Source organism: Sciurus carolinensis, chromosome 1, assembly GCF_902686445.1.
Source record: "Sciurus carolinensis chromosome 1, mSciCar1.2, whole genome shotgun sequence".
NCBI lineage: Eukaryota > Metazoa > Chordata > Mammalia > Rodentia > Sciuridae > Sciurus > Sciurus carolinensis.
In genome coordinates this window covers 205,265,982-205,291,275 of record NC_062213.1, presented here as the reverse complement: position 1 = coordinate 205,291,275, position 25,294 = coordinate 205,265,982, and the positions used below count along the sequence as shown (strand labels likewise).

The following is a 25,294-nucleotide window of genomic DNA, read 5'->3' as shown; positions in this document are numbered from 1 at the left end:
GCGCAGGTGACACCCAGACTCTGCCTCTCTCGGTGCCCACCCACGGAACATTTGTAATGCCTGACAAAAACTGTGCAGTGGCCGTGATCGTGCGTGTGAGGGAGTCTATGGGAAGTTTGCTGTGGTTTGACAGATGGGCTCAGCCAGACCTCCAGTCAGCCCCGCACTCACCAGCAGAGCCGGGCTAATTCTCCCTGGAGAGCCGTGCCCATGCCTTCTCCCTCTGCCTGAGGATCTGGGCTGGTAACACCTACAGAGCTAATGGGTCCCTTGAGTTCAGCGCCGCCCAGGGTGTGCAGTACCACTGTGGCTTGGGTCAGGGTCAGGGTCAGGGTGGACAGTGCTGTTCTCCTGTGTGCTTCCCCACTGGCAAATGAGAAACCAGATGTCTGCCTGGCAAGAGGCTGTGCTCAGCAGGATGTGGCATCAAGAAGTCCAGACTTGTGGCCCAACAGGGTCCTGCCTGTCCCTCCCTCTGGGCTGCCTCTCCCTCACCAGTAAGCAGGGGACACACCAAGAAGCTTCCTACTTCCTGGAGAGTCTCCAAGTCCAGGAAGTAAGATGTCGGGGGCTGAGCTGAAGCCACGTGTCAGCGGGGTCTGCCAGCCTTGGCACTGTGGGGAGGGAAGGCTGGGTCTTGGTGGCTAGTTCCTGTGTGTTCCTGCTTCTTGGCACGCAGGCCTGGAGAGTCTCTGTCCAGAACCAGCTCCTAGTGTTGAGCACACCCACCAGGCATGCAGCCAGGGGGTGTCTGACTGTCACGACAGGGGTGCATGAGAGTCTTGGGCAGTAGGTGCCAGGGTCTCTGGGGGATTTCCATACAGCCTTCCCTGCCACCCCAAGTGACCTCAGTGCCTCTGAATGTGACACGGACCTGGGCACACAGTGCTCCTATGAGGTCTCATTCCTTGCAGGGAGCTCCAAAGAAATGGCTGACTCTTTGAATCTGAAATTTTGGTTAGATAAGATTTTTCCCTGAAATAACTATATCTGAATTGGGGCTTGTAAATGCTTTTCTTGGACAGATGCTTATAGGTAATGTGTCTGCACGGCACGATACCTTGATGAACACATGGTGTCGGTCCCCGGTTTGACCAGGGAGGCCGCACTCACACCCGAGCTGCACCCTCAGGTGGCCTCCACAGCCCGGAAGGGAGGTGGGAGCCAGAGCAGCTGCAGAAAAACAGCCAGCTGCACACTGGCCGGCCACAGGGCCCACCGCGACAGGGGCCAGGAGATGTCGGTGAGCGAAGTCTTGCACACCACTCACTGGCCCTCAGAACAAGGCCCACAGGGCCTGTCAGTCCTCCACCCCGGAGCACACTCATCCCCTGGCACCTTCCCTCACAGCCTCAGTCCACATTCCCGTGCCCACAGGTCCTGGCCACCCTAGTCTCTGGGTCTCCAGTGCTGTTCTTTACATTGACACTCGGGGCCTCTGGTGATGACCTCAAAGGGGTGGGGTCTTCATTTAACAGACTAGGTGCCACTCCAAGTAGGGTACCCCTGTCACGTGGCACTAAGCATGACCGTCAGAGAGCTACCAAAGCTACTTAAGACTGGTCCTCCGATGGGAGGGGTGTTGAAGGCAGGGGCCCTGCCCAAGCAGCCTCTGGACTGGCAGGGCGTAAGACCCCGCAGCAGGCAGCACCCACAAGCTGCTTCAGGACAACCTCCCAGCTCAGCACTGGGCAGTGATTCCCATTCCTTTCTTGCCTGTGTGTCCGTCAGGTTAGGCTTTTTATCTTTTTATTTTATTTATTTGCAGCATTATGATTAAACCCAGGGATGCTCTGCTACTAAACTACATTCCTGAGCCCCCGTTATTATTATTTTTTTTAGTTTTGAGACCAAATCTCACTCGGTTGCCCAGGGTGATCTCAACTAGAAATCCCGCCTCAGCCTCCTGAGGCGTTGGGATCTCGGAGCTGTTACCATGCCAACCTGTTGCTTGTGTATCTGTGGGTTGACGGCTGTCCGCTGCTCTAGGTTGAGCTGGGCTGGGTGGACCCAGGTGGACGGGTGTCCTCTATTCTCTTGTCCTTCCTAACCAGTCTGACCCAGGCACAGTATCCCGTGGCGGGAGCGCCGGAGGACAAGCAGGGTGTGCCCTGTCTCTCAGAGACGCGGAACCAGAGCACCGGCTCTTCCACTCATGCGCTTCTGGCCAAAGCAAGACACATGCCCACGGCCCTTCTCGGAGTCAAAGGGCAGTGGGAGTAACCAGGAGTCACATGGCAAAGGTCACGGATGCTGAGGGGCAGAGGAGTGGGCGCAGTGACTGGTCAGGGCCAGGACATGTGCTGTGAAGAAGGGCTGCCCTGCTCTGGAGGCAGTGGCCGTGGGGTGTCCAGGCCTCCAGCCGCTGTGAGTGGAGGGCACACCAGGCGTGGCACAGGTGGCGGGGGACGTCCTCACGTGCGGAGGGGAGGCCTCGCCACACCCAGCCCTTCACTATGGGTGGTGGTCCCAGGCCGCGGGGAACCAGCTCCCCTGCTGCAAGCAGTTCTGAGTTGGATGAGACAGGAGTGGTGAGCGGTGTGTCCCGTGCTGAGACAGCAAGTAACACCACCTGCGTCCCCCCCGCCCCTGTGGCTCCGAGAGCCCACGCCTCTGGCACACAGGTGGTGGAGGCAGCCCGGGGCCGAGGGAAGGGAAGGAGGCTAGGACCCCTACATGGGCAGCACCCCGACCCTTCCTGCCAGGAGTCGCCGTGCCAGAAACTCACTTCCCGAGCTTTTAGGGTAAGCAGCGCTCGTGAATAATTCAGCTGCTTCCACCGAGACGAGAACGCCCTAATAGAGCTAATGCACTGGCCGCCTCCGAGCGGACCCTTGTGGGACTGCCTCATGCACCGGCTGCTTCTGACGTTCCGCAGCGACACTCCCTAATGAACACGCGCTGCGCCAGATCCTTAGATCCCTACTAACTAGCCTGTGGCCGCCCACGGAGGCAGGTGAGTCGGACCTTCAGCCAGGAACGGACCTGGCCGCCACCCGCGTAGGGGGATGCACTCGGGGGCAGGCATCCCCAGGAACCAGGATAACAAGGGGGTGGTGTTTCAGGATGCTTTGAGCGGATCCGCAGTGAGACCCTGGACGTTGTCACTAAGCGAACGACCTTGGGGAAGGGGCTGCGCTGGAGGGAGGAGGGTGGGCAGCTCCAGCCTGGCAGCGCCCGCCGCCCTGGCGTTCCCACGCTTGAGCCTGCCCTGCTGCGCCCTGCCCGGCGCTGCCTGGTCCTCCGTCTGCGGGAGGCGCGGGGGGAGCGGCCGCCTCCCTGGGCTCGCCCTGGGTCAGTCAGCATGTTTGCACTTGGCTGTGAACGCTGTCGGGAGGTTTGGTGCCGTCTGCAGTCTGTTTAGGGAGCCCGTGCCGAGGGAGCTGGGGCTGCTTGTCGGGGCCTGTGTGCTGACGGTTCTCAAGCGAAGGCGATTCGTTTCTGGGCTGGGGTGGAGCTGCGCCTGCGCTGCCTGGCTGTGCCGGGAATGGCGGCCGTCCCCCACGTCCCATCTCCAGGCCTCTGGCGGGGCCTCTGGTTTCTAGACAGATGTCATCATGCACAGGGACACCCAGGCTCCCCCTCCATCTCACGTGTCCCGCTGTGCTGGCTGTCGGTAAACAGACCCCAATTCAGAATTCCAGGAGGAAGGAGGTTTGGCGGCGAGGTAACGACTCCCGTGACTTAACGAGGTTAAGAGCACGCTTCATTTTTCCGTGTCATCGCGTTGATTCCCCCGAGCCCCCAGCCGACAGGAATAGATTTGCGGAAGGCAGGAAAGGACTTGCGTACTTAGCAGTGGCGACTGAGGACGGGCTGATTTTCCAGACAGCGTCAGAGCTTGGAGAACCTACCCTGGAAAGCAGCAGGGGTGCTGCGGATCAGAAGTCGGGGTCACTGAACATTTGATCTCCGGAGACGGGGGACCCAAAGCTGAGTCCTCTGTCCTCCCTGGCAACGTCTCACCTGGGCCCTTTATGGTAGGGCCCAGAAGAAGCCCAGAGAAGAGCCCCAGCGTGAGGGTCCCGGGGACGGACTCCGCCCTCCACATGCCTCCAGGCAGCATGGCAAGCACGGATGCCCTCTGTGCCGTCTGTGCACAGTCTCCTTCCCCAGCACAGCCCCCAGCTCCTTCCCAGAGTCCTGCCCCTCCCAGGGCCCCTCCCACGTGGACCGCTCGTGGGCACAGGCCTCTGCTCCTCACTGCTCTGCCCTGCATGGGGCCCCACACTCTCCCAATTCTCTGCCCACAAATCCCCGGGCCCACGCTTGCAGCAGGAGGCTCCAGCCTACCTCAGGTCGCAGGGTCTGCACCCACAGGCCTCTCCCAGGCGGGGAGACCTGCTACAGGGGAAGATCACAAGCAGGGAGACCATGGCCCCACAGGGGGTGCCCGCCGGGACCTGGCCACATGGCGGGTCACGGCCATGGCTGAGACTCATTCCCTCCTGCCCGCCTCCTTCCCACCCAGCTCCACACCCACTCGCACGTCTGCTCAGGGACAGGCACGCCTGTGACAAAGGGCCTTCATTAGCGTCTGGACACCTCCCAATGATAACTGGTGTCTGCAGGGGTCTTGAGGCTCATTCCAGCCTCTGGTCACATGCCCCCTCTCAGAGGGACCCACACACCCACCCGCCAGCCAAATTGGAGCTCATCTCCCCTGGTGCCTCTGGTGAAGCCCCCTCCCCCTCAGGTGTGCCCTGCTACACCCCAGCCCCTGCCCCGCTGCCCAGCCTCCCAGCCTGCAGCCCAAGGCAGACTGGAGAGACCTCTGCTCCTCCCATGTCAGACACGGATGCTGGAGATGTCGAGGGCCTGCCTGGGCCGCAGTGAGTGACAGCCATGGCAGCCCTGGTCCTGGGCCACGCTGTCAAGAGAGCCTGGGCCTACTTCCAGGGCCAGCCAGACCCCGCTTGCTTTTTGTGGTAATGTCTTGAAAGCTAATGGCTATTGATCGGGGCCTGGCTGGGCTTGGCTGGAAATGTGTGCATCTGAGATGGGCCCTGCTTTCGGGAAGGGTTGGCTGCTGCAGCCTGCCCGTCCGGCCTTCCCTCTGAACGGGGCCTCGGGGAGGTAAGGTAAGCCCCACACAGGGCTGGCAGCGAGCCACAAGGCCACCTCAGGAGCAAAAGCCCGATGCCACTGGGCATGTGCCATAGGGAGGGAGAGGCTGGCCAGCAGGCAGGAAGCGGGGCCGTGCTGCCCTGTGGGTTTCCGAGCCCCACTTCCTAGGATTAGCCCCGCCCTGAGGTGGGCCCCTCACTGACTCCAGACTGATTCTTCTGGAAGGGGGACTTTAGTGTCAGAGGTCTGCAGGGCCCTCCCCAAGGATACCAGCCCTGGTGAGCGCAAGTCCGGGAGTAGGAACCTCATCCCTCCCAAGGGGACAACTATCTACGAAGAGCTGCAGGACTGGGCCAGGCCCTAGTGGCTGCAGTGGCTCAATGCCACCGCTAGAGCCCCACTGGAGGCCAGTTGGCCTCTCACAGTCCAGAGTCCATACTGTGCTCACTAAGGGCACTGCTGGGGACAGGGTGCTGCTGGGGGCGGCCATGAGAGCAGACAGAGTCCCTGCCTGCCAGAGCCGGCCTTCAGGGGTGGGAATGAAACAGTCAGGCAAGAGTCTGTGCAGCAGCTCCTGACAAGTGCCGGGGTGACAGGATCGGGCCTGCCAAGGGTCTAGTGGAGATGCAGGGCACCCAGGGGCCCACGCTGCAGCTCATGCTGCAGGAGGCACCACTCCGCCATCCTGGGCAGGGGTCTGGGACCTGCATGGATGCTGGTCCCCTCACTCCCTGCAGGGCCCTCAGCCCCTTACCTGTCCATCCCTCCAGCTCCTCTCTGAGTCCCTTCCCTGCCTCCACTGCACATTCAATGAGCATTTCTAGGCACCTGCTCTGAGCCAGGCTGGGGCTGGGGGAGAAGACCAGACGTGGCAGTCCCCACAGTGGGAGAGACAGCAGGTTCTTGCAGGGAAACCCCGAAAGGGGCCGCGGGGCTCTTGGAAGTGGCCCTTCCCTGCGTGCTTACTCGGGTCGGCCAAGCAGTTAGGGGTCAGCCAGGCTGGTGCCCCCTCCTGGAAGGACCCAGCACTCGAAACTCATCTCAGCTTCCTGCCCTTTCCTCTGACCCTGGAGAAATTAAGCAGGCTGACCCCTTGAACTCACCCAAGGGAGAGGCCACCCCAGGGTGACTTCGCCTGCCTCCAAGGACCACACCAGAACCTCTGCAGCTGCCTCTGCTCCCAGGATGGCCCTCCTAGATCCTTCCCAGAGATCATCAAACTTGTTCTCTCTGGGAGCTCCCAAGGCCAGGCCCGGGCAGCCGGACCAACTGACATAGGGACTTCCTTCTGGCGACCATGACAGACAGTGTGCAGGCAGCTGGGCAGAGGGGGAGGCTTGGGTCTGGTGGGTTGGGAGAGACTGGATGGCAGCCCTCCTCTGCCTTGTCCTGGCCTTTTCATCACCAGTCACAGGTCAGCATGGCGTGGACACCCAGCCACGACACCCTCTCCCTTGAAGTGCTCACATTGATGTTCCTAGTTAACCCCAGCAGCATCCTTTCCCCCTGCCTATTTCCTAATTCACACCATCTCTCAGGGCTCACACGTGTCAGTCATGTGAGGACACCTCAGTCTTGATGGCTGGACAAACTTCCACTCTGTGGATGCACTGCCAATCGTTAGCCATTGCCTATTGAAGGACACTTATGCTGTTTGCGGTTTCTGAGGGTGTGTGTTCATCTTCAGGATGAGAGTCTAGAACCATTGCTTTGGACTCCTCCTACCCCAACCTGTTTCCCCCGGCCAGTACCTCCCTCCTCTTTCTATTGCAAAGTTGTAGCTTGTGACATCCTTAATATCAGGGAGCATGGGGCCCAAAGAGTTCTGCTGGGCACAGGCAAGAACGTGCTGTGTGGATAGCACTGAGCTTCACAAGGTGAACAAGGCCTCCTGGGTGGGCCCCTGGTGGAGTTGAGGGCCCAGCTGGCAGGTGTGCCCTGTGCTGCTTCCCCAGGGACAGCCTCGGCCTGATTTTGCCCCAGAAGCCACCTCAGGAGGGCGCTGTGGTGCAGCACCTAGCAACTGTGGGGTGGGAAATTGGTCCTCAGTGTTTGGGGCTCAGGCTCTGCATGCTCCTGTGCCTGTTTCCACCAGAACACTTAGAGTGCCGCACACCCGCCTGGAATGCAGCTTGGCCTGTGCTTGTCTCGTGGATGCAGGGAGACAGGGGGCAGCTCAGTTCCTGGCAAGTACCAGCTTGAGGACAGAGAATCTCTTCTTCCAAAGGGCGTTTGTATCCAGGATCCCGACCCCATCCCCAGGTGCCATGACCCCATGGTGGCAGCTCTCTTTGGAGGCTGTCTCACTGTCGCTGACCCCTCTCCTGGGCAGGCCAGCCAGCCTGGGGCACTGGGTCATTGGCACACCCTCTAACCCTCCACCACTCGGCATTTCCCGTCTGGACAGTGGCAGCTCCTGGGTCAGGCGGCACCATGTTGTCCATGACATACAGCGAGAGTCTGCGGAGCGTGAGCAGCAGGTGCCACTCGGACTGGGCCCTGCACCCTGTCCGCCAGACAGACACACTGGAGCTGCAGCGGCTGCGGGAGGTGCGGGCGGCTGCCCAGGCCAGAAACATGGAGAGCTTCCTCCGCATGCACGGCCTGTCCCTGGACGGCTGCACCGCCCAGCGCACAGGCATGAAGTATCGGTAAGGGCCGGGCAGGGGGCAAGGGCAGGGAGTCCTGGGGACATCAGAGGAGGCCCGTGGTGGGCCAGCCCTGCAGGAGCAAGGGACACAGCCCAGGAAACACTAACGATCGTTTTATTGTGGAGTGGGGTAAATATATCCTGTTTCAACATTTTCAACCACATGGAAATGTACCAAAGAAGAAACCGAAAGCCTTCCATGGTCCTAGCTATCCAAAGATGAGCACTAAGATCTTGGTGTGCTCTCTGGGGGGAGAGAATGTGGTTTTGGGGGGTGGGCTTTGCAGGAGGGGCGAGTGCACTGTTTCAGGGGTCTATAGCAACTCCATCAGGACTAATTCAGCATTGGGGATTGACTAAACATGAGTTAGTGAAAACACATCAACTCACCATCTCTAAGGACAAATCCAGATGTGGCAACACAGACCTGGGTTGGATTCTGGAAACAAAGTGTTCTCCTTTATGTCTTTAAACAGGGCTGTTGTTATGGGAAGTGGTTTTAGCAGGTGACCTCTGAATTGGTGGCATCAGACTGTAACTATGATAGCAAAGGCTGTGAATTAAATGTCCTACATGTGTGAATGACAGGCATGTAGGTCTAAATTTTCTTGGAAACTGAAAAGGATATTCTGTTTAACACGTTCATCTTTGAATTCAGCACCTGGGACAGCTCTCCAGCCAACCAACTTTCTCCTGAGAGCTGCCAGGTTTTTATTTATAAATCCTCATTGGTTACAGATATGCAGCTCTGCTTCCTTGTCAGAGCCAGCTGGCTAAAGAGGGCCCTCCCCACCCAGACCTGGCAGGGTCACCAAATGTGGCAAATGAAGTGCATGATGCCCAGTAAACTGGAATTTCAGGTAAATGTCAGATAATTTTTTTAAAGTATAAATATGTCCCATGCAATATTGAGGACATACTTATCCTGAAAAGTTGCTCATTATTTATCTGAAGTTGAACTGAACTGGGCTTCCTGAATTTTATCTGGCAGCCCTAAAGCTTTGGCTCCCGTCGAACACATGCCACAGGGGTTTTCTGGCTGCTCTTTGGAGAGTAAGCTGGGGCCAGGACTTTTCCTTTACCCTTTGCTCCTATGAGCTGTGTGTTTGGTCCTTCAGCCCATTGTCTGAACATGTGATTGTAGTTTTAAGAAAGCACTTCTTCTGGGAGTCCATTAGATGGCAGAATTTTTCAGGCTTTGTATTCTAAAGTCAGCTGTAAGGAGGGTACAAGTGGCCAGCTGGTTTGGCCACCACTGAGCTCCTAATTCCGACAGAATTCTTCCAGAGGGAGACTGTGCATTGTTCTGTTTTGATAACTTTCGTTTATTGAGCAAATGTTTATTGAGAAGCTATTTAGGACCAGGCAGTGGGCTAGACCCCGGAGAAGCTGCATGAACAAGACCAACCAGGTCCCCACCCACAGGGCCACTGCACCCTGGTGTGGGGAGGCAGAGAAACAGACAACGCGGTGGGCCCTGCAGGTGGGGAGGCTGATCTGAGGAGGTGACATGAGCCATCTGAGAGGCACCACTGAGGTTGTGAAGATGTGGGGAAACCTTTGGGGCGCAGGGAAGGAGATGGGAGGAGGCCAGGTGCTGGGCCAGACGCAGATAGAGCTGCAGGTCTGGAGGCAGGAGGGACCTGACCTGGTCCTCCCAATCCTGGAAGATCTCAGCTCCTCGGGTGTTGGCAGGATTTGTGATGGTGGGTATAGTGTGAATCATGCCCCCCAAGCTTTATATCCATGATGAACCTCAGAATGTGACCTTACTTGGGAATAGGGTCTTTGCAGATGTAATTAGATAAAATTACTGCCACCCAGTTTGTGGTGCTTGGCTCTGGCAGACCCTGGAAACCCAATGTCCACGTCACATCCAAGTCCATAGCACTGCTGGACCGACTGCAGGGTCAAAATGCCCAGGGAAGCACTCTTCCCAAGGGGCAGAAGAGTCCAGAAAGTAACTCACACCTTCGGTCACTGGTGGCCGAGGGCTGGGCAGCCCGTGGGGCGCCTGCTCTTCTGGAGAATTTCATCTTGCTGCCCTGATGCTGGGTGACTGACTGGTGCCACCAGCTCTTACCGATCCCAGAAGCTAAATGCTGTTCTGGGGTGGAGCCTTCCCAGTTGGTGACTGGACGGGGACTCGGTCAAACTTGTTCTTAAATGTAATGTAAAACAGGCAGCATCTGAAGGTGAGCGCTGCGGTGCCGCCCGGAGGCAGCTCCCGCCTGGACGTTGCATCACTGAGCGGAGCCAGCAGCGAACCGCAGGGCTTTCAGCTTCCCACTTATTTAAAATCATCCTCAATTCTTGTTATTTAAGAAAACTGACAGTCTAACTGCATTAAAATGCATGTCCAGCCCCAGATGTTTCCTGGCTGCCTCCTGCCCGCAGTCCATGTCCCCAGTGCCACCTAGACCAGGGCCGGCGAGGACCTCGCGCCCCTCCGCTCCTCGCGCCCGCACCCTCGCTGCGCTCTCTCACCCCTGCTGTCTCGGTTGCCTGCTTTTGCCCATCTGCACCCCTCTGAGCGCCAAACCTTTGTTCCCAGCACCTAGAACATTCCAAGCCTCTATAGGTTGTGTGATCCATCTCCCACAATGCCCCTCAGCAGCGTCTCGTTCCTGCAACTTCATGCGGCAGCCAGGCAAGAGGGGATGCCGGGTCAGAGCCTCTCTCTGCAGCCCAGATAAGGCAGCCTGGGGTCTGCAGCCCTGGGCAGGTACTCTTGACTTCCTGGGAGGGTAGGAGCCCTGAGTGCTGCATTTATCGACACCAGATCCCTGGTAGTGACTACTAGCAGGAAGACTATCCAAGAAGTGCTTGGTTGTTTGCTGAGTTAACCTAATGGAGCTAAGCTTACCCATTAGACACAGATCCCTGCCAGCTAGAGAAAGCTACCTGGAAGAGCTGGGGAACCAGGTGTGTCTTAAAGGACAGGTGGGAAGAAGGGCACCATGGGAAGGAGAGCCAAGGGCTAGGTGGAGGGTGACCACCTTAAGGTGTCTTATTCTCCTAAGGCTTCCATAACAACCTGGTTTAAAACAACAGAAACTTATTCTCTCACAGTGCAGGAAGCCAGGTGTCTAAAATCCAAGTGTCTTCCAGCTTCTGCTGGCTGCCAGCTGTCCCTGGCCAGCCCTTTGTAGATGTGTTACTCTGATCTTGGCCTCCATTTTCCTGTGGCCATTCCCTCTGTCTCCAAATCTCCCCCTCCTTATGAGGTCACCAGTCACTGGCTTTAGGGCCCACTGTAATCTAGAATGATCTCATCTCAACCTGATTCCATCTGCACAGAGCCTACTTCCAAATAAGATCACAGTGACAAGTGCCAGGACTTAGAACCTAACTGTGTCTTTTGGGGGATACATTTCAACCAACCACGGGTCCCAAGGGCTAATTGAAGACCTTGAGCCTATGGGGACCTCACTGACTGTCCTGGGAGGAGCCCAGCTTCCCCACTGGCTACCTGTAGACTGAGGCAGGTCACCTGGCCTCTCCATGTCTCAGCAGAGTCACCACCTCTGGGAATTGTCCTGAGAACTCAGTAAGGAGGGATGTGACTCAGAGCTCCAGAACTGGCTCCTCCTGAGAGGGAAACACAGGCCAGTCCCACACTGGAAGGGACCTTCCTGCCCTCAGTGGTCGTCCAGGTGTCTGAACCCCACACTGCCCACCAGCTGGAATCTCATGGGTGGGGACAGTCACACCTGAAGATGGAGGTCAGTGCCACGGGAACAGGAAGCAGATGCCACAGGAAAAGATGGGGCGGAGGCAGCAGCAAGGCCAGCCAGGCATTCCGGAAGAGCCACCAAGACAGGAACAAGTTGGGAGTGGGCTGGCTGGCTCAGGATCTCAGCGAGGACCTGCCCGGGGCCACGGCTGGCAGCCGTGTGGCCAGGGGGACCACCTCTGCTGGCAGTAACCACCAGGGGAGCCTCAGCGGCCATCCAGACGTGGGCTGACTGTCCCTGGACCTCTCCAGCCCCAGTTGCCCTGCCCTCCCTTGCGGGGCTGTCAGAACGAGGAGGGCGCGAGGGCCGGGATCCTGACATGCACAGCGGTCATCGCCTTCCAGCTGACCCACGTGGCCCGTCCCCTGGAACCCTGGGCACCATGGTGGTGACTGATGGCCTCATAACACCTCAAAGGGTGCTTCTGAGGGCCACTGGGCTCTGCATGGCCACCCGGCCGACGGCGGCAATGAGGAAGCAGCGCTCCAGTTCACCTCCTCCTCCTTGGGGGCTGCTCCCAGCTGCAGCCAGCAGGAGGAGAGGGAGAAGGTGCCCAGGAAAGCTGTCTCCTGGGCACCCACACACACCAGGAGGTGTCCTGTCCAAGGACCACCTGCAGCTTGCCAGTGCGACCAGCTCCATCCACCAGCCCAGCCACAAAACGGGCCCTGGGCAAGTCCCCAGGGGACAGCACCTGACCACAGGTCCTCGGGCCTCCCTGCTCCCTGCTCCCCACCTTCCTACCACACCAAGCCTTCCACAGTCTCCCACTCTTGACGTGGCTGGCCAGCTTGCCCCAGGCCCAGAGGCCTGAGCAGGACACACCCGATCTAGCCCTCTCCCTGCCCAGAACTTTCCATGTTCCTGCCAGCTCCCACTTCCTGGGGAGGACTGGACCTGGAGCACTGGCCCTCATGAGCACTTGGCTCAGGATGTCCTGGGGAGGCCTGTTCCACGTTACTTGACACCCAGGGGCTTCAGCTCTTACCTGCCAGTCCATCCTCCCTGGGGAGGGCCATCAGTCCTGCTGTCCTTTGCTCTGAGAAACGGCTCCACTGGGTGGCCCCCAGCGCCTCAGCATCTGCCTCCCTCCTTGGCAGGAAGTCACCTTTGGGTGCAGGCTGTGCTTCTTTCAGCAAGGAGAGAGTGACCTCACTCAGCAGGAGAGGACGGAGAGCCCCTCGGACACAGCCTCTGCCCCTCCCTGGAGGAGTGGCTGGCATGGGGCTCTCTGAAGCCATCCCTGAAGCGTCTACTGCAGGCCTTGAGCCTCCAGGCTTCGTTTCCCACAGGGTAGGGCCTCTGCCCCCTTGCATGGGGCCTGTCTCCTCTTGCGGGAGGCCCTGGCTCAGCCCCAATATCCCCATCCCTCCAAGCCTCCCGAGGTGGGGACCTGGACCCCAGCAGCTGAACTGGAAGCTCAACACCTAGGGCTGCCATCTGGGGTGCATTGCATGGACACAGCGGAGCTTCTATGTGAGGCAGCCACACCTCTGGATAATCGGCCGGAACTGACGGCTTGGCTCAGACGGCCGCAGGTACGAGAGGTGGGAAGAGCCTGGCAGGTGGTCCTGGATCCAAGCCATCCATCCACACAGAGCCTCTGCCCAGGCCAGCTTAAAGGTGACCAGAACACGTCCTGGGCTCACCCCCGTCCTCCTGGACACATCTGAAAAGAGGGGCGGGTGTCACGCATTTAGCCCTCCATCCCACCTGATCCTTGGGACTTCCTGAGAATATTACCAGTCTTGACCTGTTCTGGACAAACGGAAGCCATGGACGCCAGGCGGGCCCCTCCTCTGCTCAGCGGTTCTCCGCCTGGAGCCCTTGCTGCTGGCACTGCCACTCTGCAGGATCTCCGTGGAGAAGGCACTCAGCCCAGGAGGTTCGGGGCTGTGGCTTCCTAGACGGTTGGTAGCCGTGGCGTCAAGGGGCAGGGCTGACTGGCGCTGGAGCGCAGTGGCTGCTGAGGTCCTCTGCATGCCTGGGCTCCTGCCGAGCAGGTCCTGAAGAGCCTCTGAGGACCCGGCCCAGCCCAGGGGGCTGCAGCCCACAGCGCGTCCTCTTCTGCACTGGGCGTCCTTGTTGGGCTCAAGGTGCCCAGAGGGGCCCACGGGAGTTAGGGGTAAAGGCCGACCGCTGGCATGCCGCTGCCACCTTTAGGGGGATGCGGCCTGCTGTGGCTCCCGGCGCGTCACCTGGGCAGCCCTGCCTGTGTTTGCACACCTTCCCTGAGGTCCCCCATGCCATGCTTCACCTGCCACCCACAACCCAGAGCCCAGAGCAGGGTTGGGGAGGGGGCCCTTCTCATCCAGGTAGAAAATCTGGGACTTCCAGAATCTTCCTTCTCAGGTACAGGCCTCGGGAAGCCAGGTGAGCAAGAGGCTGGCACCTGGGATCCTGCACATGGGAGAGAGAAGCCCCTCTCCAAGTGAAGCTGTCCCCAGTGTCCTGGGTGACGTGTGGAACCAGGGCCCCAAACAGGGAGCTCTGCGCTGGAGCACAGGCAGTCCCCACAGCAGGAGTGAGGGGAGTCGGGCAGATGGGGTGCTTGGGTCATCCTGCCCGCGGGCGCTGTGACCGGGGGCTGGGCACACACGGGCCCCAGCCCCTCCTTCCTTGCTTTGTTTTGGCTTGAAAATTGAGAAAAGTACCTAGAAATGAAGATCTCCCCACCACCCGCTGCTGAAGGGTCTTTCCCCTTCACCTCTGTCCTGCACAGGGAAGGCTTTAAATGTCCAAGAGCCACTTGCGGGCTCTGAGCTTTTGACTGGAAAGTCCCCTCTGGCCCCCCAGTACCTAGCCCCTGCACGTGGATGTCCCCAGCACCCCTAGTTCAGAACAAGGCGGCCAACGAGGGGCAGCGCAGGACTGGTTAGCACTGAGCAGGCTTTCTCGGCGCCGGCACAGTTGACATTTGGGCTGGATGGTTTCCTGCTGGGGGCAGCAAGTCTCACCTGGTTGTGACATGCCAAAATACCTCTGTGGCTGCCTCGTGTCCCTGGGGAAAAAACACTCCCCGTAACACCCACTAATCCACAACTTCATACATGCCTTCGATTTTCAGGGATTATAAGACACTGTAATATTAACATTATGCATTCGGAAGTTGGATTGAATTATTTTTAAAAAATCACTTTTCCCCGTACCCACCCAATTCCAAAAAGGATTGTGGGTGGCTTCCTTAAATTAAGCTGCTACAGTGGAGTTTTTCAAATAGCAAAAGTGGGGAAACGGCAAGCAGGAAGTGGGGCAGGTTGGTTTCTCGTACCCCAGGTCACCTGCTGGAGACTGGCAGGGACTGGCAGGGATGGCAGGCTTTCTTGTTTCCTGCACAGAGGGAGACTCACTGGCTGCTCAGGAGGAACCCAGTGCTCCCGAGATGCCTTCTCTGGATTCTCTCTCGAATGAGAACCAGGGTGTGCACTAGTAAGCCATTCCCTCCACGAGAGGCCCCGGGGCACCAGGAGGTTGGGAGTTGTTCCTCACAGCATCATGTCTCCCCTGCCCAGAGCCATAGGCATGGCAGCCTCTCAAGACATTGGGCCAGTGACCCAAGGAAAGACTCAGCAATGTTCCTGACCACCCCGGGGACATAAGCAGCTGTTGGACAAAGGCCTCTCCACTGTGGCACTCAGAGAAGGGAGGAGTCACCTGTGCTTCACCCCAAACCCTCTGAGCTGATGCCCAAGGTGACCAGAGTTCACAGCAGAGAGGCAGGAAGAGCACCACCACAGGGAACATCAGGGACAAAGCCCAGAGGCTTCTGTGGTCACCTGGGGGGACAACTTTATTGATTTGTCCTTCCCACACCACACAATTCACGTAATGTGTACCCTTCACCAGTTTCTGTGATCTCACTGACTTGTGCGAAAATCACCACAATTTTAGAACCTTTTCATCACCCCCCCAAAAAAGAAATCCCGTGCCCATCCACCCAGCAACATTCGTCTGCTTTCTGTCTCTGTGGATTTACTTGTTCTTGGCATTTTGTATACCTGAAGTCGTGCGTCACAGTCACTTGTAACTGGCTTCTTTTGTTCAGCGTGTTTTCCAGGTGCCTCCACGTTGGAGCATGTGTCAGAACTTTGTTCCTTTTTATGGCTGAATAATATTCCATTGGATAGGCCACATTTTTTTTATCCGCCTTTTAGCTGTTGGGCATGTGGGTTGTCTCTACATGGTGGCTATTGTCAATGATGCTGTTATGGACGTTTGTGATTTTGTGTGGGCATATGTTTTTCAGTTCCCTGGTGCAGACCCAGGACAGGGACTGCTGGTTATGTGGTGACACAGATGGCCTTTGACACTGTGGTGATGCATTCTCATAATCACACGTCACCGCGTGCTGCTTATGATGGCCCATCTGATTCAGAGCAACCCTTGAGGATAGTGAAGCCCCAGCCCTTGTGAGACCCCGGCTTGCCGGTGCCCAGAGGATTGTGTGAGGAAGATGAAGGGGGCTTTCCCACCTCGAACAGCATCCCTTCAGGCTCTTATCAAAATCGCAGCCCGGGGCCCAGACCCAGGGCTGCTGCGTCGGAAGGCCTGGGAGAGGCCTGGGACTCTGCACTGGTGACAGGCTCTCCTGAGGTGCTCATCAGGTGACCTGGAGGGTGAGTGCCCCGGGCGCCAGGCGCAGGCAGGCGCTCAAGTGCTCTGGGAGTGAATAAACGGGATGCTTTTCACAGCAGCGGCCGGGCAGGTGTTCGAAGGGCCGTGAGAGGTTAGCCCTAGCGAGTTCCATCTGGGCTCTGGTTTTGCAGAATCAGGGGAGCTGGATGTTGCGATCGGAGGGGCTGCCCGAGTCCTGGAGAGGGACCATGGCAGGATCATTGCCACGTGTGGCCTCTTTGGCAGGCCCGTGAGCCCATTGTCTTTGGGTGCTGTGGTCCAGCCTGGAGAAGAGGCTCAGCCGCACGTGGGGTCGGCACTGCCCTTCTCCCCCCACCACCCCTACCCAAGGGGCTTGGAAAGGGCTCCAGCCCACCCAGAGCACAGGGACCAGGACAGCCTAATCCTGTGGCAACCAGCAGGAGGAAGGCGGAGCTGGGCCTGAGAGGCCACTGCTGGCCTCTGGACCTGCCTTGCCAAAGGCATGAGCTCCCCCTTCCCAGGCCCTTGTGTCGGGGCCCAGGCCCCCCTCGGGCTGGCTGCTGCTTGCTCATGGGGAGGACCCAAGGGCCCTGCTGACCCATGGGGCTGACCCATGGGGCGGCGTGGGGAGGGGAGCACCTCTGCCGTTGGAGGCCGTTCCTTGGTGTTGCAGGTCGTTAGAGTGTGTGCTGCTGCCGGTCGGTTGGCTTTAACTGGTGAGCACGTACCAGGACCAGACCCCTGTCTGGCACTTTGGCACCCCTACTCTCTCAACCACACCTGGCAGGGTGAGAGGGGACCCTAAAGGCAGCTTTGGCAGGGCCCACCCTGCCTGGCGTTGGGGTGCTCGGCCCCAGAGGGCGAGGCGAGCCCCTCTGATGCCGAGGAGGATGGCGTGGCGTGGGGGACTCTCCCGTTCAATCCCTGCTCTTCCTGGAGTACCTACTGATGTCTGCAGTAAGATGAGCGCTGTGCCGAGGGCTGGCGCGGCGCCGTCCCTTGGTTCCTCTTCCCTTGGCCATCTGCGTCATTGTCATCAGGACCCCAGGCTCCTCTCGGCTCCGGTGATCTGGCTGCTCCCTGCACTGGGCCTGGGTGGACGCCCCCGCCCTCCGCAGGGGGCTACCTGGGGCAGGTGGAGTCGCTGCTTGATCTAGGAGGCTCCGCCTGCACCAGCCTCTCCTGCCCCGGGCTGGGCCGGCAGGTCAGCCTGTGCTGGCCTCCAGGGACCAGCAGGGCAGGCGGCTGTGCATCCTGCGTCATTAATAATGAATCTCCAGCGGCCGCCTGCGCCTCTTGCTGGCCACCTCGTTGACACGGCGAGAGCCTCAGCAGCCCTGTGCGCAGAGCCAGAGCCGCGAGCCAGCGCGACTCAGGGAAGCCAGGGAAGCAGCTGCTCCCAAGACCCCCTGAGCCGCTGCCCCAGCACAGTCACAGCAGGCAGTCACAGCGGCCCAGCTTAGCCCCGAGGCCACCACCCAGGACTCAGTCGGCATCGAGGACAAGGGCGCAGGGAGGGGGCCTCTGTGCTCCTGCCAGAGGCAGGCGACCCCTCTCACCGCAGCCCAGACTCCGGGCACCCGGGCAGGAGAGCCAGAGCGCGGCCGCGACCAGGAAGCCCCGAAGGGAGGGGAGGGCGAGAGGCAGGGGACAGCCCCTCCCACGCCGCACGGGCTGCTCCTGCGAGGTCTCTTCTAGCACGTCTGCACCTCGGATGCCTCCAGCCCTCGCCGCTGTCAGAAACCCTCGCTCCCGAACCAACACCTCACAGGACAAAGTCCTGTCCCAGGCAGAGGAGGACTCGCAAGGACAGATGCCCTCTGAGCCCAGCAGGAGGGGACAGGCAGCCAGGAGCTGAGCCGGCCTCAACATGCAGGTGTCCTTCGTGTGCTCCGAGCACAGCCTCAAGTCCCGGGGCCCCGAGGAGCGGCTGGGCCGGCCGCTGGCTGGCAGCCCCAACCCAGGCACCCATGGAAGATTCCGCACCGTGGCCATGGTGGCCCGGAGCCTGGGGCAGCTGTCGGTGCAGAGCATCCCAAGCACTGGTGACACCAGCGCGAAGCAGCCCGGGATGAAACATAGGTAGGAGGACGGGAGGCTCTGTAGGGTGGGGGCTCCCCCTCCAGCCTCCCCGCTGCGCGAGCCATAAGGTCAGCAAGACTCTGGTGGTCAGTCTTGGTCTTTGCCCTGAGGCCAGGAGGGCGCTCCAGCGCTCGGCGGACCGGTGAGCGGCAAAGCCGAGGCTCCACTCAGCCCCACGGTTCCTCCTCAAGGCTGTGCTGGGAGATGGCTGCCGTCACCCCTCCTTCCTTCTGCCTCTGTTTCCTTCCTGGAGGTCGCTTACAATAGCCATGTCACCTGTTCTCTCAGGGACCCCAGGTGTTGGCCACGGCCCCCTGCACCCTCCTGCCCTTTCCTGAGGCCTTTGCACAAAGCAGGCCACCATGACAAGCCTGAGTCGGGAAGGGGGCTCTCGGGGGAACCCTGCAGTGGAAGGACTCTTCCCTCCCTGGCTCGAACCAGACTCGGGCCTGGTTTGGAGTGGGGACTCTGGCTGGAGGGGCACAGGATAGCCGGCAGCAGCCAAGCTTGCCCATGCTGGTCAGCCCAGGCTGCCTTGGTTTCCTCCCTGGGGACTCAGACCCCCACCTGGCTCCCAGTCCTGTGACTGGTACGTGGAGAGGGTCCCAGTACCCAGGACAGGGACTCCCTCCCCCTCCCTGCACCCCCTTGCTCCTGGGACAGACAGGTTTCCAGCTTTGTAGGAAGAGCCTGGGGCGGGGGCAGCTTCTGAGGTCTGGCCCTTCTCACTCCCTCTGTGAGACTCTGAGCCCAGGGTCCTCAGTGCCTGGGGAAGGTGCCCCCGGGCAAGGGGGTCTCTGGCACCGCACAGACTGGAGAGGCCAAGCAAGGGCTCTAGTTCCTGGGCTTCCTGGGGAAGGTTTTCCAAAACAGGAACCAGGGTCAATTCTGCTTCTCAGTGACCAGAACTGACCGACAGGTCTAGCCGTCTCGGAGGACATAATCTGGGCTCGTGCTGGTATTGGTACCAACTTGGAAAATAGTAAGTGTCCCTCCCAGTGAGATGTGCAGTCCAGACCTGCCCAGGAAGGGTCCAGGATGCTCAGGAAGGGTGTCGCCTGAGCCCAACACGTGTCCTCAGGAGGAGTCCAAGGGTGGCAGAGTCTGAGCCCTTGCCCTTGCCTTCTCCGTCCTGGGGAGGCTGGGGTTCTGTAGTGGACCTGATGGGTAACTAAGAACCTTCCAGAATGGAATCCTTTACTCTAGAAGCTCTAGGGTTTGTGTCTTCCCCTAAGTGGAGATCAAAACTAGGAATAAGTGGAATACACATATTCTAGTGAAGATGGAAGGGTCAGCAGAGCAGTCGACTCGTGGTAACGTTTTGCATTCCTGCAACACCACGTACGACCAGGTGTGGCTTCTCAGACGCAAGGACGAGCAGCTCTCCAAGGGCCCGAGTGACCCTGTGTGCACGCATGACCCTGCATGTGTGTCCGTGTACACATGTGTCCATGCATGTACATGCCAGGAGCAGGGAGGCCAGACTGGGGACCTGGGCTCTAACCCCAGCCCAGCACCTGCTCTTTCTAGACCCATGTCTCCAGGGGCGGAGCAAACGGCCCTCCGCACAGCAGGGCCTGGTGCGCTTTGTGTGGCAGCATCGGGGGAAGGAGGTAGGTCAGCCCTGCAGGATGCGTGGCTTCCTAGCAGCTGGAATGGGACTGGGAGTCCACACCGTGCCGCCTGGGCCCTGCTGAGCCCCTTTCTATGCAGCCTATGCAGCCTCCTGGGCACCCCACCAGGCCACCGCCTGGATGCCGGTGGGGGCTGCAGGGACTGCGGGTGGGCCTGACCCAGGACTCCGCACCACCTCCCTGGGCACCCCAGGCCACTCCATGGCTACTCCAGGCACACCTGTTTGTGAGCCAGCACAGCCCGCAGGTGTTAAGGGAACCAGAGGTGACTAGCGCCAGGTGCCACACTCTCCCCAGAGGGCCAAGAGGTACTCAGTGGAGCAGTGGGGAGGCCAAGCCCCGGAGGGGAGAGAGCAGCCCTGTCCTGAGGGGCTGGCCCCAGGGCCTGGGCTTCTCGCCCCTTCCTCACACCAACACCTTTCTGCAAACCCTCCCTGGAGCTCTGCCGCCGCTACCCGCTCCAATTGGAGGATAAAGGCCCCGAGGCCCAGGCCTGTCCTCAGGGGACCTGGCGAGCTGAGCAGACCTGTAAGCAGACAGTGCCTCACCGTTCAGCACCATATGACCGACAGGCAAGCAAGACACCAACAGGAAACACCTGTCTGCCTCCCACCTCGAACCAGCCGCCAAGGCCCTGTCGCCTGCCTTCCACCTGATCAAATTCTGTCCTCCACTCTGAAGCTAACGTGGCAAGTCTTGAGCGCCTCTTTCCAAAAGATCTGTATTCCCTGGCGCATTCCAACGCTGGCCCTTCAGGCGCCTGGGGGGCCATGTTGGGGCGAGAGGCTAGGTGATACCCGCCGGCGCTTCCCCCGTCACGTGCTCATCAGCCGCCTTTCCAGGTCTTGGGAGAGACCTAGGCCAAATCAGTGAAATCCAGCAGTACTGGGTTTGGAGGTTTTGACCAACTCTCTTATCATTCCGTGGAGCTCTCGTTAGGAAAAGAAACCCGTAGTATGTGATGCTCGCGTCTCAAGTTTGGAGTGGCAGCCAGGCCCAGCCCCGTCCAGGCCGCGCTGCACGGTGGGCTCCACCCCATGCAGCAGCTGCGCGTGTAAGGCTTTCAGCCGGAGGTCCCTGTCCCTTCTCATTCCCTCTCTGGAGGCCTGGCAGCGGACGGCAGAACCAATACCATCATGTCAACGGGAGATGAGCTGAGGGGGACAGCGGCATCCCGCGATGTCCTAGTTTTGCTCCGTCATGCCCAGGGGCGGAGGCCACGGAAGAGCCAGACTCCCTGGGTCCCCACAGGGGCACAGGAGGACACTCGCCCTTTCAGGGAGGCTGGTCCCTTTCATGCCAAACAAACCAGGAACTGAGACTCGGGAGCTGGGGCGACTTCCTCCACACACCCCAAGGCTGGGGCCACGGTGTCTTAGCTCTCCAGCCGCAGGTCCAGCGGGCTCAGCCTCACGTTCCCTGTCCCCACCTGTCTGCCGCTAAGGCCGCTCCATCCTCCTGACACACAGCGTACTCTGGCGTTTGAGGACCTGGATTCGGAGCCCAGGGCTATGCTGTCAAGAGAGAAGTAGCAGGAGAATGTGACAAACCTGACTGTCCACCCAGCCTGGTTAGGAATTCTCCCTGCGGTCACCTGGGCAGGTTTGCAAGGTGGGGATCCCACCTCTCTCCACATGCCCAGACTGACCTGGGCCAGGTACCAGTGGCGTCCCGAGCTCTGGGAATGCCCCAACACTGTGAGCACCTGTGCCCAGTGCCAGGGAAGGAGTCTGCGGCCTTTGTCCATTTCCCCAGGGGTCAGGAGCCCGTCACCTGGTCATCCTGCTCCTCCCAGCAACCTCGTCATGCCCACCACTTGGGCATGACCTGGGATATGCCTTGGGATATGACTCCGCAGACCTGGCTCCTGCAGAATGTGTGATACAGCCAGGCCTCTTTGCCACAGCCCCAGACACCCGTCGTTCTGGGTTAGCTCATGTGCCCAACACGGAGGGCACTGTTAGACGACGAGACTGTTTCACAAGGGAAAACCCCAAAACTGCGTCTCCCTTTTCAACACGGTTAAATACTCGGCTACTAACCCTCTTTGATTTTTCCACTGTGGGTTGTACAAGGAAAGGGCCTCCCTCTTCCCGTGGGTGGTACTCTCTCTCTCTTGGGTCTCTGCCCCTTTGGGAAAGGAGACACAAGGTCAGTGTCCTGTGTCCCCCGCCCCAGGCACACACTGACGATTTTCCCCCTCTCGGCAGCATCTGAGCCCAGGCTGCACATGAGAACAGCAGGCGCTGGCTGTCACCTGGCCCGGAAACGGGAGTGGGCATTCCCCCACAGCCAGTCAGCCCTGAGCCCACGCTGCCCACCAGGGTCTCCTGTGGACAGGGTGGGGTGGCCAGGTCTGGGTGCAATCTGTACCGAGGGGATCACAATGGCCCACAAGCAAGGCAACTGCCAACGCAGAACTGGGGGAAGACCTGGTGACCGTTTGCTTGAGAGCTACCCAAGCTGTGGCTGCCCCTGGGGCTCCCGGCCACCAGGGCAGAGGGCTGCCACCTCCACAGCCTCCTGCAGATGTTAATGCCAGCCCAAGGCCCATCCTGTGGGTTCTGGGTGACCATGGCAGAGCCTGGGGCCGTGCCTGGGGAGGACCATGCTGCAAGGACCACAGGATCTGGTATGGTAGCAATAAAGGTGGAACCAGCCTTGCTAGGAAACCACACTCTCCCCAGGCACCTACCCCAAGGAAACAGGGACAGAGCCATGTGGCCCCAGCCAGGAGGGACTAACGTCTCTTATCCTGTCCCTGGAGAAAGGAAGTAAGAATCCACAACATCACAAATGTGGCCAGCTTCTCAGCAGGGAAGCCCAAGGTTGCACCAAATCCCGGGGGGACTCTGTGGGTGTCCAGGTCACAGCGTGACCGTGAAACAAAATAAGACATGGCGCCATCGTCACCTGCTCCTGAGACAGCACTGCAGCCGGCCCACTGCCTCCAGCAACACCACGCCGGCCTCGTGGCAAGCCCCCCGTGGGCCCAGGGGACAGCTAGCACTCCCCCACCCGGGGCCGGGTGAGCAGAGGCCTCTCTCTGAAGGCCCCCATACCTTTCGGGGCCTCAGAACAGTTGTCAGCTGGGCTGGGAGTGCACGGGGCGGGCATTGGCCAGCAAGCCTGGCTGGTGGCACCCTGCCCTACACCCTGGACTCACACGGTGCTTGTTTTCAGAAACCTGGGCAAGTCTGGCCTGCGGGTCTCCTGCCTGGGGCTTGGTGAGTGTGGGGGACACCTCACTGCCAAGGGACAGGGCTGTGGGAGGGCTGGCCCTGCCCCCTGGGGGAGATAGACACAGACCCCAGGAGCGGGACAGGGCTCCTCACCAACCAGAAGGAAGGGGGACAGAGAGACAGTGATAGCACAGGACACCAGGGGGACCAGGGCCCCTCTGCACCCACACTCCCCCCTGCACCAGAAAATCAGAGCAGTTCCTGGCCCCAGGCGTCCTTCCTCAGGCCCACTCCCTGAGCGACCTCGCAAGGCGCCGCCATTTGCCCTGTTTCCAGATGGGAGCTCTGTCCTCCAGAATGGGCCGTCCTTCACCGCCACGCTGCCCATGGCGTACCCCCTTCTGCCCCAACCCCCTTTCCCAGCAAAAGCAGAGACCTGCCTGTTGTCAGGAGACACCCCTCATTCAGCTCCCACAGCAGCACGTCCCTGACACAGGGGACACATCAGCACCGGCCCCAGACGGGTGAACGTTCCGAAGCCCCAGGGCTCCTGGGCTCGCAGCTGCTGTCTACCCGGGAGACTGTTGTCCCCAGTTTGAATGCCTGCCCTGAAGACCAGGTGTCCACACACAAAGGACGTGCTCACACAGAGCAGCATGGCACCTGTGCTGCCCCCACCCAGCCCTACAGTCTGAGGTCAGCCCCACTGGACGGTGTCCGGCTCCCTGGTCTAACCTGAGCCTGTACTTCCTTCTAGGAACATGGGTGACCTTCGGAGGCCAGATCACTGACGAGGTAAGATGGGGCTCCTTGGCCCAGCACCCAGCAGGAGCTGGCAGAGCCCAGGGCCAGGTCCCTGCATGAACATGCGCGTAGCTCACGCAGCCACCACAGCAGCCTCCCTGTTTCTGGGGTAGAGGGGCCCTACCTCGTGAGGCAGTGAGAGGTTGAGCCAGGTGGCAGGAGCCAGGGAAGACGCCACATCTGGTGCCACCACCTGGCAGCCGGGAGCCCGGGGGCCTTAAGCAAGCCCTCAGCCCCCAGGAACTCCGGGTCCGCACGTGCATGACACGCGCCACAGTTAATCCTGAGAATCTGGAGGGAGCATGCACCTCTTCCGAATTGCAAGGTCGGACGAGAGTCTGAGCTGCCCCTTCAGAGTGCGCCTGCGTGAGCTTGAAACATCAGAAGGTGCTCATTGCAGTCACTTAAAAACTAAAAACCACCTTCTGCAACTCCCTGCAGGCTGAAGGATCTGAGTAAATCGACCCTTGACTGAGATCCTGACACGTTTCCCATAGCTGCATGTCACACTCAAATGCACCTGTTAGAGCTTGTGTCTCCACCACTGGTCCAGGAGGGACACCGAGGGAGCTCTCCCAGGGCTGAGAGCCTCGTGAGGTGCCTCGGAAGGAGGATGATACACTTCCAGAGGGGTGCGCTTCCGGTGGGCAGGGGTACCTGGACACCACAGTGGCGCTCTCTCAGGGAGCTCTGGGCCTCTGCACCAGAGGCATCTGTCACCTTTGGCCTCCTTACCCTTGGGAAGGCCATGTTTAAAGATTAGTTGATCTGAGACCTCGTTCACTGGGACTTCAAAGGGAAAACTTTGCTTCCATTGAAATCCAAGTGCATAGTTTGTTTTGTTTGTTTGTATGCTTGTGACGGTAGCTGGTTATGAAACCATTTGCCTCTGCTCTGAGGTTGCTGGGCACAGGCCCTAGGGGCCAAGCCAGGAGTCTCTAAGACCAAGGGACTAGCCTGAGCCTGTCAGATTGTTTCCTGCTCCCAGTTAGTCCTGCCTGATTCGGCCTTGGGTCCCATTTGACATGGTCACTAAAACAGTGGATGGAAGGATTATTCTGTAGAGGGGTGTGATTCATTCTCAGATGGCACAAGCTACCTGCCTGTGGCTTCCCTGTGGACAGACATGGACCATCCCCTGAGTGACTCTTACCAAGTGATCAGTAGCATGAGGAACATTGATGAATGATGTGGTGGCAGGGCCGGCTGGCTCTGTCAGGGACACAGTGACATGGGTGAAGATATTGGAGGTCATCCCTAGATGTCCATGCTGGGAGGACAGGGGATAGATGATGGAGTCAGGGACCTGGAAGGTTGTGGCAGGTGAAAATGACAGAGTAAAGAATAAGAAGAATTTTGTATTAAATCCTACAGTTAGTGTCAAAAAAACCAATATGTCAAGTGTGAGAGGTCCCCTGGCTGTGGTCCTGATGAGGAAGGCCAGGTCTTTATTCTTTAGGTTGCTGCCTGCTCGGTCAGAGCCAGGCAGGAGGTGAACACCATCCTGGACTGACGATTATTTTTGTATGTGTGTGTAATTTT

The 25,294-nt window shown here is 59.4% G+C and overlaps 1 protein-coding gene across 7 annotated transcripts in view; it reads left to right on the top strand.

The window, feature by feature from the left end:
• The window catches only part of Kcnab2 (potassium voltage-gated channel subfamily A regulatory beta subunit 2), an 82,650-nt gene that overhangs the window by 36,566 nt on the left and 20,790 nt on the right, over nucleotides 1-25,294 (top strand). For 5 of the 7 annotated variants that reach the window (XM_047517330.1, XM_047517347.1, XM_047517355.1 and 2 more), the window contains 2 exons: nucleotides 22,950-22,993; nucleotides 23,706-23,743. In XM_047517330.1, coding sequence (XP_047373286.1) covers nucleotides 22,950-22,993; nucleotides 23,706-23,743 — 82 coding nt within the window. Of the gene's footprint in view, nucleotides 1-7,487; nucleotides 7,719-22,949; nucleotides 22,994-23,705; nucleotides 23,744-25,294 lie in introns of those variants that run through there. The other 2 variants (XM_047517312.1, XM_047517363.1) reach the window with 1 other exon arrangement.